The sequence below is a fragment of the Ovis canadensis genome, chromosome 19 (assembly GCF_042477335.2).
Source record: "Ovis canadensis isolate MfBH-ARS-UI-01 breed Bighorn chromosome 19, ARS-UI_OviCan_v2, whole genome shotgun sequence".
Taxonomy (NCBI): Eukaryota; Metazoa; Chordata; class Mammalia; order Artiodactyla; family Bovidae; genus Ovis; species Ovis canadensis.
In genome coordinates, this window is record NC_091263.1 from 39,755,192 (window position 1) to 39,768,910 (window position 13,719).

At 39.6% G+C, this 13,719-nt stretch overlaps 1 protein-coding gene across 3 annotated transcripts in view; it reads right to left on the minus strand.

Moving 5' to 3' along the window:
- CNTN6 (contactin 6) overlaps nt 1–13,719 on the minus strand; it is a 174,108-nt gene that overhangs the window by 127,383 nt on the left and 33,006 nt on the right. For all 3 annotated transcript variants that reach the window (XM_069562587.1, XM_069562588.1, XM_069562586.1), the window contains exon 2: nt 629–724. In XM_069562587.1, the coding sequence (XP_069418688.1) occupies nt 629–724 (96 nt within the window). The remainder of the gene's footprint in view (nt 1–628; nt 725–13,719) is intronic.

Here is a 13,719-nt window from a genome sequence, read left to right on the forward strand (position 1 = left end):
CTAGCTCAAGCTTCCCTGGTGGCTCAGATGGTAAAAGCGTCTGCCCGCAATGTGGGAGACCTGGGTTCGATCCCTGGGTCAGGAAGAACCCCTGGAGAAGGGAATGGAAACCCACTCCAGTACTCTTGCCAGGAAAATTTCATGGCTGGAGGAACCTGGTGGGCTATAGTCCATGGGTTGCAAAGAGTCGGACACGACTGAGCAACTTCACTTTTCACACTTTCATTAGCTCATTTAACACTCATGACTGTCCTATAGTATAGGCATCAGTTAGTATCTCTACTTTACAGCTGAGGAAATTGAGCCTAAAATGTTTAAACAAATCATTCTTTGTCATGTAGGGTGACCACAGATTACAGCTGTGATCATTTCACTGCAAAGCCCCAATGCTCACACATGTGTACAGGGCCATACTGCTTCTCTTTAAGGACATATCTGTTGAGTGAGTGATTGAATACATGTTTTTAAAAGAAAAGATTTGGATTAAGACTTGATACAGCAGGATGAGCCAGAAAAACTTTCATAGTCCCTTAGATTTGATGGAGGGCTACCACTGGCACTAAGGACTACTATGCCTACTTTATTCCCTGAGTGGCCGAATTACTGGTGTGACCGAAAGTAACCATACCTCCAAAGTGTGGTGGTGGGCCACAGAGAAGCACCACGCCTTGGCCTTCTCGGACGGACACTGTGCTTCTTGTTTTGGTTTCAAAGTCTTCGATATCTTGAAAAACAGAAAAGCAGGTTTAGAACGAATTGTTTTGCAGAACAAAATGTAAAGAAGAAAAAACTGGCAACAGCAATGAACACTCACACTTGTCTGACCAAAAGATTTAGTTGATAATCAATTGATGTACACTGGTTATACCTCTCAAAATCTTGCCTTTCCTTTTTTTATTTTAGTACAACTATGCAGAATATATGATAAAGACATTTATTAACATAACTCACTATCTGTTTTATTCTCCCAGGCAGCCTGAAGCTCAACAGGAAATCTTTTAAACACAGCACATATTTACTTTTCTGCCCAAGGAAGGCATGATTTAAAAGAGGTATATGGCAAGTTTGCTGCAATCTTCTAGCATTTTAGATTAATGGTACCCATTTTGATATGGGGATGAAGCCTGTGAGAGCTTAGCTTGGAATGCTGTGAGGGAAAGAATTATATGTGACTGAACCAACAAGATAAAAGGTAAATCTTCTAATTTCTCTTGATCTACTCCCTCACAAAGCAGTTTCATGGTCCTATTTGGAGTGTTGTAATTTCCTACAACACCGAAGAATCATAGACATTCAGTATTGCAAGAGAGCTTACTGTCTTGTTAAGCTATCCATCAGAGTTATAAATCATTCAACATTCCTAGAAAATGGTCACCCAGCCTCTAGAAAGGGCTAAACTGTATAACTTGTCTGAACCTTAGTTTCTTTGCCTGGAAAATCACTTGTATTCATTCATTCATTCAGTCAGTCAGTGATTTAACAAATTTGTATTGAATACCTACTAAGAGATAGTAAGGGTATTAAGGGTAAAGGATGTATTAGTAAATAAAGCAGACATAGATTTTGCCCTTATTATATTCACTAAAGGTAAAAGTAGAAGACCAATTACAAAACATAAAACATATATATACACATACATATAAATATGATTTGCATGTTGTAATAATTGTTGTAGAGACTGCTAGTTGTCTACCAAAATCTACTGCCCTTTCTTTCACAGTAATAGGTTTATAGGTTTATAGAATAAATATTACACTTTTTAACCAAAGATATTTTTCCAGACATATTTTGCAGCTGAATAGAAAAAGTAGAAACTCACATTTTCTGAACTTTCACTTATTATGTTTGAGAGGAAATATCCAAAAAATTTTGTTGTTCTCCATCTACACACCAAGTGTTAATACCATCTAGATGGCCAATGGTGTGAGAAATATATTGTATGTCTCACACGCTTTATCTTTCCAAGTATTATTTCCCAAATGAGTATTCTTTTTGTGCACTTTGCTTCCTTCTCATGAATGACAATGAAAAAAAAAATCACTAGACCTGATGGGTAAATTTCATATATATATATATGAACATTGAGTGGAAAATGTTGGATCCTACCAAAAAAAGATAACCCACGTACAAGGGCAAAGGAGAGCCCCAGCAAGATGGTAGGAGGGATGAAATCGCATTTAGAATCAAACCCCTTACCCACCAGAGATCCTCAGAGGGCTCAAACTAACCTTTTGGGCACCAGGACCCAGAGACCTCATAGAGACTGAGCCAGAACTGTGGCAAAACAAGTGGAAGTGATGGAGTTCCAGTTAAACTATTTCAAATCCTAAAAGATGATGCTGTGAAAGTGCTGCACTCAATAAGCCAGCAAATTTGGAAAACTCAGCAGTGGCCATGGGACTGGAAAAGGTCAGTTTTCATTCCAATCCCAAAGAAAGGCAATGCTAAAGAATGTTCAAACTACCACACAGTTGCACTCATCTCACATGCTAGTAAAGTAATGCTCAAAATTCTCCAAGCCAGGCCTTCAATAGTATGTGAACTGTGAACTTCCAGATGTTCAAGCTGAATTTAGAAAAGACAGAGGAACCAGAGATCAAATTGCCAACATCTACTGGATCATCAAAAAAAGCAAGAGAGTTCCAGAAAAACATCTGCTTTATTGACTATGCCAAGCCTTTGATTGTGTGGATCACAACAAACTGTAGAAAATTCTTCAAGAGATGGAAATGCCAGACCACCTGACCTGCCTCCTGAAAAATCTGTATGCAGGTCAAGAAGCAACAGTTAGAAATGGACATTTAACAACAGACTGGTTCCAAATAGGGAAAGGAGTACATCAAGGCTGTAATTGTCACCCTGCTTATTTAACTTATATGCAGAGTACATCATGTGAGATGCTGGGTTGGATGAAACACAACCTGGAATCAAGATTGCTGGGAGAAATATTAGTAACCTCAGATATGCAGATGACACTACCCTTATGGCAGAAGGTGAAGAAGAATTAAAGAACCTATTGGTGAAAGTGAAAGAGGAGAGTAAAAAATTTGGCATAAAATAACATCCTGAAAACTAAGATCATGGCATCCAGTCACATCACTTCATGGCAAATAGATGGGGAAACAGTGGGAACAGTGACAGTTTATTTTGGGGGGCTCCAAAATCACTGCAGATGGTGACTGCAGTCATGAAATGAAAGGACTCTTGCTCCTTGGAAGAAAAGTTATGACCAACCTAGACAGCATATTAAAAAGCAGAGACATGCAGTAGTCATGTATGGATGTGAGGGTTGGACTATAAAGAAAGCTGAGCACCAAAGGATTGATCCTTTTGAACTGTGGTGTTGGAGAAGACTCTTGAGAGTCCCTTGGACTGCAAGTAGATCCAATCAGTCAATCCTAAAGGAGATCAGTCCTGAATATTCATTGGAAGGCTGATGTTGAAGCTGAAACTCCAATACTTTGGCCACCTGATGTGAAGAACTGACTCATTGGGAAAGACCCTGATGCTGGGAAAGATTGAAGGTGGGAGAAGTGGACGACAGAGGATGAGATGGTTGGATGGGAAGTTGGTGATGGACAGGGAAGTCTGGCATGCTGCAGTCCATGGGGTCACAGAGAGTCAGACACGACTGAACAACTGAACTGAACTGATGTAATATATATATGTAATTTCATATATATGTGTATATATACATATATATGCTCTACTTTTAATAATGAAAATATTTGTCCAAGATATAGTCTGCTTCTTCCCAACTAAATCCCTTTCCCTTTAAATCTTCAGCAGTCATTAGCCTTACACCTGCTTAGGATCTAGAAAGCTAAAGTTTCTCAGTCATGTTCACCTCTTGTGTCCGCAGGGACTAAACAGTCCATTGAATTCTCTAGGCCAGAATACTGGAGTGGGTAGCCTTTCCCTTTTCCAGGGAATCTTCCCAACCCAGGGATCAAACCCAGGTCTTCCACATTGCAGGCAGATTCTTTACCAGCTGAGCCACAATGGAAGTACAAGAATACTGAAGTGGGTAGCCCATCCCTTCTCCAGTGGATCTTCCCGACTCAGGAATTGAACCAGAGTCTCCTGCATTGCAGGTAGATTCTTTACCAACTGAGCTATCAGGGAACTAGAGTGCCTTGCATGTTTCTTCTCAGTTCAGATCAGTTCAGTCGCTCAGTCGTGTCTGACTCTTTGTGACCCCATGAATCGCAGCACGCCAGGCCTCCCTGTCCATCACCATCTCCCGGAGTTCACTCACACTCACGTCCATCAAGTCCGTGATGCTATCCAGCCATCTCATCCTGGGTCGTCCCCTTCTCCTCCTGCCCCCAATCTCTCCCAGCATCAGAGTCTTTTCCAATGAATCAACTCTTCACATGAGGTGGCCAAAGTACTGGAGCTTCAGCTTTAGCATCATTCCTTCCAAAGAAATCCCAAGGTTGATCTCCTTCAGAATGGACTGGTTGGATCTCCTTGCAGTCAAGGGACCCTCAGGAGTCTTCTCCAACACCACAGTTCAAATGTATCAATTCTTCGGTGCTCAGCCTTCTTCACAGTCCAACTCTCACATCCATACATGACCACAGGAAAAACCATAGCCTTGACTAGATGGATCTTAGTCGGCAAAGTAATGTCTCTGCTTTTGAATATACTATCTAGGTTGGTCATAACTTTTCTTCCAAGGAGTAAGTGTCTTGTAATTTCATGGCTGCAGTCACCATCTGCAGTAATTTTGGAGCCCCCCAAAATAAAGTCTGACACTGTTTCCACTGTTTCCCCAACTTTTCCGCTCTCCTCTTTCACTTTCATCAAGAGGCTTTTTAGCTCCTCTTCACTTTCTGCCATAAGGGTGGTGTCATCTGCATATCTGAGGTTATTGATATTTCTCCTGGCAATCTTGATTCCAGCTTGTGTTTCTTCCAGTCCAGCATTTCTCATGATGTACTCTGCATATAAGTTAAATAAGCAGGGTGACAATATACAGCCTTGACGTACTCCTTTTCCTATTTGGAACCTGTCTGTTGTTCCATGTCCAGTTCTAACTGTTGCTTCCTGACCTGCATACAGATTTCTTAAGAGGCAGGTCAGGTGGTCTGGTATTCCCATCTCTTTCAGAACTTTCCACAGTTTCTTGTGATGCACACAGTCAAAGGCTTTGGCATACTCGATAAAGCAGAAATAGATGTTTTTCTGGAACTCTTGCTTTTTCCATTATCCAGCGGATGTTGGCAATTTGATCTCTGGTTCCTCTGCCTTTTCTAAAACCAGCTTGAATCTAGAGGATTTTTAAACAAATGTGCCCCCCTTTCTTCTTTGGCTCTAGTATAACTGTTAGCCCATAACATGTTGGTACACTTAACGTGAATTACTGACTAGACTTGTTTGCATTATTTTACATATTACTCATTATAAATCAGGCTAACAAACTGTATTTATAACCAAAATTAAGATATTGTTTCTATTTCTAGCAGTGATAACAAGTCAGAATTTTAAGGTTTGGTTTTTTTTTCCCCCATTACTATTATCATTGAAAGGTCTCATTAAATTGTCATGACTCTTTAATGGTCATAAAAACAAAAGCTGTCACAAAGGAGTAGAGAGAAATTGAATGATTGTATGAAATTAACAAGCTTTCAGTTACATTCTCTCAGTGTCCCATTTTCAGTGTTCCATGCTCAAACTAACATCAATCATGTTTTCAGTGTTAATCAGAAGCCATTATAGCACGCTGTTGATAAGACCATGGGTACTTTAATATATTCTGTGTTAACTTCCACTTAAATAACATCCACTTGTAACATAATTTCTTCATGCCTTTTATGATTACAATGGGGTTTCTATTAGCTAACATAAAAGGAAATCAACTTCTTTTGAAAGTCACCCAAGTTCTGTTAGCAATCAAAAAAGCACAATCATTTTAAAATAGTACTAGTTCACAGGTTTTAATTAATAATTCAGATTTTAAAACTGTTTAATAGCACAGAGATCATAGACAAGATCTAATTTTACCTTAAGTGCCATTTCATGTGAATATACTTTGAACAAAATCTGTTTTAAGTATCCAACCTGTATTTCAAGTACATTTCTGCCAGCCAGCAACATAATGTAATTCACATAATTTTGAAGCAATGTACAGTGAAGGTAGCCATACAAACCCAGTGATATTTTTTTTTCCCAGTAAGACCTTTATAAACTCCAGATTTATTCTTCTATAAGGAGAAGCCAGAGAGAACCACTCTGTTCTGTTTTTGTCCTATCCATTTTTTGCTTAAGAGAAAAATAGCTTAGTGTGGGATCGTTCCCTGAGATGGTCTCAAATTTTACATTATTTGGAGAAATTCCCATAAACCACAAAGGTGACCTGCCCAGGCTGTCCTGGTACTCAAGGCACAAGTCCTGCCGTGCTGGTTGCTATTAAAGACCCCAATTGTCGAGGTTGCTCTCATTAAGCCATTCTGATGACCAGGGCTTATCGGATCCTGCGGTTTTATTGCTGGTTTTGGAGGAAGCATTTGGCAGGAGCATAAGCAAAAATGCAGTCACAAACAAGGCTCTGTTCCAAAGGCCAGCAGGAAGTGCCTGAGAATGGCCCATAAAATGAGCTTTAAAGAATTACTGGGCCATATGCTCTCTCCTGGAGCAACCAAGGTGCGGTGGAGGGAAAGGGGCCACCAAAATGTACTTAAAATTAAGTCCAAGCAATGCTAAGCATTGCAATGCCTAATTGTAAGGAGAATAAATCTTTGCAGCTGCCACATGTAGGAATGAATCTCAGCCCAATTAAAGCAAGAAAACTGTGTATTGGCTGCCAAGACCCCGAGGATCACAGTCAGAGGATATGTTTGGTGGTGCCAGCCCCCATCACAGAAGGAGGCCAGTCGTTTGCCAACTCTCATAACTGAGAGGAAGTCTGTGGGTACCCAAGGTTTGTTGACCCCGACCAAGAGAACAGCACCTGAAAAGATAGAGATAGGAAAATCTTCACCAGGAAAAGGTCCATGCTTCAAGCCGGACGTAGAGTACTTGAGTTATCCAAAGTAAAAATAATACTATTTATTGAATCTTTCTTGATTGGCAATGCATGAATTACTTTGTTACAGTGTTTTAAATCTTCTTTATTTTTCCTTTATTCTTTCATATATCAAGAATAACTACTATGTACCAAACACTCAGTGAAGCAGTTTCATTGAATCTTCATGATGACCCTGGAATGTAGATACCAATATCACATTCCTTTAACAAAGGAGAATATTGAGGTTCATGGTGGATTAGCAACTGACTGAAGACCACACAGTTTCTACTTGTCAAGGCAGAACTGAAAAGGAGATAGTCTGGTTCCAGGACTCACTCTCGCAAGCAACATGTTATTCTGTTATTCTTTCCAGATGTTAACTGGGATGTCCCTGCCACTCGCAACATATAAACTGGCGTAAACTGCCACTCCAAGCCCAAACAAACCAACACGAAAGCTCAGTGCCTTTCTAAAGAATTCTGCAAATTCTTGGGTTGGTGTGGGAAGTGCTGTGTTGTCAGCCTTTAGAAATAGTTCCCTGGTGGCTCAGATGGTAAAGAATCTGCCTGCCAATGCAGGAGACCTCGGTTCAGTCCCTAAGTTGGGAAGATCCTAAACCTAACCGTAACCCCAGGAGAAGGAAATGGCAACCCACTTCAGTATTCTTGCCGAGACTTTCATGGACAGAGAAGCCTGCTGGGCTGCAGTCCATGGGGTTGCAAAGAGTTGAACATGTCTGAGTGACTAACACTTTCACTTTTCCACTTTCCCTTTCTGATATCCTTACTCCTATGCATCTTTTCTTTTTTTTTTTTCCCCTTTTTCCCTCCACATGTGTTCTTGATTTGTCTCCATCCACCTGTCCATGCAAAGCAGGAACTCAGCCACTTATCTTGGCCTACACACAGAAATACACACCTGCTAACAGTCATGACCAACTCTGTGCGACCCCATAGACAGCAGCCCACCAGACTCCCCCGTCCCTGGGATTCTCCAGGCAAGAACACTGGAGTGGGTTGCCATTTCCTTCTCCAATGCATGAAAGTGAAAAGTGAAAGTGAAGTCACTTAGTCATGTCCGACTCGTAGCGACTCCATAGACTGCAGCCCACCAGGCTTCTCCGTCCATGGGATTTTCCAGACAAGAGTACTGGAATGGGGTGCCATTGCCTTCTCTGCACCTGCTAACACACACACACACACACACACACACATTATCACACTTTGTTCCTCTATTGTCAAGCTTATTGATTTAGTAATATGTGACCCAAACACCTTAAAATCCAATATAAGATATTTACTTCTTAAAAGTTATTTAGTTCTTTCCTTCTGTAACTTATGTCTATTCTTTCTCTTTTTTCCATAATGTTCCCACTACAGTCCTCTCTTTGAAGAGCAAGGGAAATCTAAATCTTCCCATTTTCTTCTGCAAAGAAGTCCACCTCCCTCCAGCTCCATCTAGGAAACTCAGAAATTGATGGATCTATCCTACTTCACAGTGCTTGTAAGTAAAGGAAATAAAATTTAATTTCCAGTATCGTTGTTCTAGAGGACATTTGCTTAACCCCTTAACTGCCCCTCTAACTAGCATCTAATCAAAGACACAGACCATATAATCTACCCCCAGACCAGCGCTCATTTTCTCTCTTTTGACACCTCAAAAGTAATTTTGATTACTTTGAGGATGTAAAATCTGATTTTCAGCTCTAAGATTTCCTTTACTCTGCTCCTGGGTCTCCATCAATCAAATATTGTTTTCCCCCTTTGCAAATCCTCTGAAGAAGCCTCAGCATTAAGAGCTGGTGCTGAAGTAAACAGGACCAAGGAGCACGTGTTCACCTTCATGATACAGCTCCCACACTGGAGGTACATGTTCTTGTTTTTGCCCATGGAAAACATCTTCTTGTGCCAGAAGCTGGAACTTTGCCCAGTGAAAGGGAACTGGTAAAAATTACCAAGAATAATTCTCTAGTTCTGCTTTAGTCCTGCTGAATTCCCAGATACAACATGTATAGCTTTTGTAATCAAAATACTCTTTATGAATCTCAAGACATTGCAGTAAGGTGATTCTGAATTTATATCTCTATTAACTTGCTCCTTGGAAGAGCGCTGCTCATGGAGAACACCAAAATTGTTACTATTTCCTATTTCTTGGGTGGCTTTGAATAAGCTGAAATTCTTGGTACTATAATTAATTTTCCCAGGTCTTTATTAAGTGGCACACAAAAATATGTCTACTTAGACCAGTTTCATTTTCCACCATCATTTCCAAGATGATTTCCACCACATTTTCAGTTGCAGAGTTTGCAATATTACTGTGTTTCCTAGTACAACTCAGTAACATGATATAACCTAACAAAGCACAATACTACTGTCAAATTCTGTAAAAGGGGCAATAGCTAAGTCTTGATATTTGGCATAAATTTGGAGTGGTTATATGCAAGCAGGAAGTAAAGAGATACTTTAAGAGAGTCTGGTGTCAAATCCATTTACAAACCATGTTAAAATTTCTCTTTTTTAGGTGTAAAGAGATTTTTATAAAAATTCAGAAATAAATGGAGAGAGCAAGTGAGCTGGTCTTTGGTTTTCTGAGAATAATGAATCTAATGAGAACCATTTCCTCATGTTTTTTAAGAAAAATATATAGAATAATAGTGAGGAGGGGGCTGAAAGATTTTTTTTTTCCTATTGGCTTAGCATCAAGATTTTCAGAGAGAAAAGTATTTTATAAACAGAACAAGGAAACAACTATGAAATAATTGGTCTATTATAATATACATTCAAGACTGGATTTGAATTTCTATCAATGGGCTCATTTTTTATGACTAATGATGGTAAAAGCAGTGTAAGCTATGACTGAAAAAAAAAATTTCTAATCATGACTTGTTCATCTTGCTTTCTAAATTTGCACAATCCCTATAGTTAAAACTAGGTGAATGAGAGAGAAGCAGAAGTGAAGGATGGACCAATATAAGTTTGATAGCATAGGACAGATTGAGACGTCAGGATAATGAAGAGTGCAGATCTTCAGTGTTTCTGAAAAGAAAAGAAGTTTAAGTAGGCATGCAAAGATTAAACATCCCACTAAGGAATTATGCACCAGATAATTGGTGATGGAACAAAATGATCAAGAACACAGATTGAGGATTAGACAGAATAAGTTCAAGTGGATAATAGATAATAGTTAGCTGTTGATACAGGGCAGATTCCATAGTTTCTTTCTATCTCAGTTCTCACCACTTTAAATAGAGCTACTGGTAATTCACTGGAGGTTCAGTGGTTAGGAGATGGCACTTTCATTACTATGGCTCGGGTTCAGTCCTTGGTAAGGAAATTAAGATCCCACAAGCTGCAAGGCCAAAAATAAATAAATAAATAAATAAACAAATAAATAAACAAATGGAGCTCCCAAGAGCACCTGTGTCAGAGAAATAGAGATGCAATATCTCTAAAACTTATAAAAGATGCTAGGAACTAAATATATGTTATTGGGAACTGTGTATTGTTAATGATCAACAAAAGAAGGATGTTTAGAAATTTTAAATGGGTTTCATTTTCTGTTCTCATCTCAGTGTCTGATGATGTAATAAAACGAATTTTCTTAAAGACTGAGTATGGAACGCCCTTTTCTGCTCAACCAGTGGCCAGCTCAAATGCTCAGTGAATTAATGAAAGAAAAAAAGACTGAAACTCAAAGCATATGCATTTTATTCCAAGCACTGCCACATCATATTGTATTTTACTGTAGAGAATGTTTCGCCAATTTGACAGGAGTGTTAGATGGAGGGTCATTGCACCTCTCTGCTCAGAAAGCTACACAGCCCAGCTGGAGGCAGAAGTAAACCTCGCAGCCTGGTGAATGAGTAGCCAGAAAAATCCCAGGCTGTTCTGCTTTTTCTTGGTCTTGGATTGTGCCTTTTGGCAAATGCTTACTTTCCTGCCTTTTATTCCACAAGAAGGACAGTACCAGTATATTTTTAGTCAGTAATCTCTAATCTCTAAAGGGATTTATTAAGGCTATTTGTGCTCCTTGATTCATAAATGATACAAGTATTGCTCAAGTGAAAAAAGAGGAGTATTTGAAAGAGGTCAATCCTCAGGTGAATAAAGGATGCACTGTGCAGTGTTGGAGAAGACTCTTGAGAGTTCTTTGGACAGCAAGGAGATCCAACCAGTCCATCCTAAAGGAAATCAGTTCTGAATATTCATTGGAAGGCTGATGTTGAAGCTGAAACTCCAATACTTTGGCGACCTAATGTGAAGAACTGACTCATTGGAAAAGATCCCGATGCTGGGAAAGATTGAAGGTGGGAGGAGAAGGGGAGACAGAGGATGAGATGGTTGGATGGCATCACTGACTCAATGAGCATGAGTTTGAGTAGGCTTCGGGAGTTGGTGATGGACAGGAAAGCCTGGTGTGCTGTGGTCCTTATTGTCGCAGAGGTGGACATGATTGAGCGACTGAACTGAACTGATAGCATATGCGAAGAAATGGACTCAGATGTGTGTCTGTGTGTGTGTGAGAGAGAGAGACAGAGAAAAAGAGAGAGAGAGAAAGAGAGAGAGAGAGAGAGAGAGAGAGAGAGAGAGAGAGATCAAGGTTATCTTTTTTGTGGAATGAACATTTGAAGATTTTGTTGAGGAGCCATGAATGGCAGCGAGAAAGTATTCCATTTTGACCATCAAAGTAGCTAATCTGAAGAATTCTGGGATTTAATTGGATTTCAGTAAAAAATTTGAATGCATCCACTAAGCTTGAAGGGGCACAGTGAAAGGGGCTTTCCAGCACAATGGAAGGAAATTCTTGTTTATTGACCTAGTTCTCAGTTACTGAAACTTTATAAACACCATAACATTTAATCTTCACAGTGTCCTTGAGATATAGCTACTATGACACAAAGTTCAGAAAGGTTAAGTAACTTACCCAAGGCTGAACAGCTAGAAGAGGTCCAGAAAGGGACTCCTACCTAATTCTGACTCCAGAAGCATTTTCAGCTCTTCAGGATACCACTCTGGTCATACCATGGAGGGAGAGGGGAAAACCAGAGGAAGGGGAGAAGGGGCCAAGAGGAAGGCAAAGCAGAATTTCTTTTTATCCAAAAGTCTTCCTGCATTTTTGGAAAGAAAGTCCTAGCCTGGTACAAAAGTCCTCACACATGGTAGCAAAAAAAGCCAAACTGATCACTGGCCTCCCAGAGGTCTGAGGGAGTTCAGGCAGAGCTTCAGTTGTAATTAGCTCCTGTGCCAGATCATCAGCTAAGGGAGCTGGAGGTATTAGTTTTGGTGGAAAATATGGTGAACCTATGTCCTTACAGGAGCAATCTCACTCTTCTCTCCCTTTTGATCCATTTTTGTGATGCTCATTACAGTAAAAGGGAGTGATTTCTTTGAAGTATGGCTCCAGGCTCCTTGGTAAGAGGGATAAATATGAACAGCTACACCAACCAGAGTTCTCTCCTACAGAGTACGTAATATGCCCTTTTATTCATCATGATGGTTTAATCAGAAAGTTCGATTTCAAAATTTGCAACCTATGTAGAATATAAAAGGTAGAGTTTTCAAGGAAATGGGGCAGAACTCCTAGCAAAAATGTGTTACTACTCCTGCTTAAACATAGAGTATGAAATGAAATCTTTTCAAAGACCTCCCACACACTTAAGCTCTGAGTTTACCAGAGTTTTTACTCTATGGATTTCAATTTGCAAGAACTTCCACAACTAAAATTAGAGAGATTGACTTTATGGTTGTTGCTAAATACTTTTTTTTTTCCTATTATATTGTTTTACTCTGAGCAAGGTCTTTGGAGTCACAGATGCAATCTGCATTTTCTTTGCAGCTTTCATCAGCTCAGCCGTCAGGGGAACTGAGGTTCACTGATAAGGACTTTTGCATGCATTGTCATTTAGAGACAGAAAGGGAGAGACCAGAGAGAGAGCAGAAGCCAGAGCCAGAGTGTGCACCTAATTTAAATAAAATCCCATTGTTTTCCCAAGCACTTTCACTTCTTTCATCTTTGTAACTACTTATAGTAACCTTGACAGGGTCACAGGGAAGATATTAGTAATATATGGAATAGATATACTTGGTTGTATGGGTGATGCACTTAAGCGTTATACAAACAAATATATATATTTTTTTCATTTTAAAAGCTGCGCATTGCTCTTTAAAAATTTCTTCTTATCATAAATGACACTAATTTTCTGAATACACTGGTCATAAATATGTACTTTTAAACAAACATATTTACTAAAAATATAAAATCAATTTGATTGGGAAAAATAATGTATATGTGGTGCCTGAATATTTTTCAAACCCCACAGTTAATATATAGATGCCTGAAGTTTCAGCTCAGTTCAGCCGCTCAGTCATGTCCAACTCTTTGCAACTCCATGGACTGCAGCATGCCAGTCTATTGCCAACTCCCATAGTTGACTCAAACTCCTGTCCTGAAGTTTGGGTATGATTTAAGAAAATGGGCCATTTGAGCTCCAGAGGATATGGTGGATCAGGAGACAGGACACTTTTGAGAGAACCAGAGGTGGTTTGTATTAGGAGTGAACAGGAATGGGATTGGGAGGTAGAGGGGAGAGAGAAATGGAAGTCAGCTTATAGAATTCTAAAGGTCTTTCGGAAAAAGTTTACTCAACCTAAAGTAGCTTGTGTTCTTGTGTCAATACATCTTTCCTCCCCTAGAGTTTTATAAGTGTT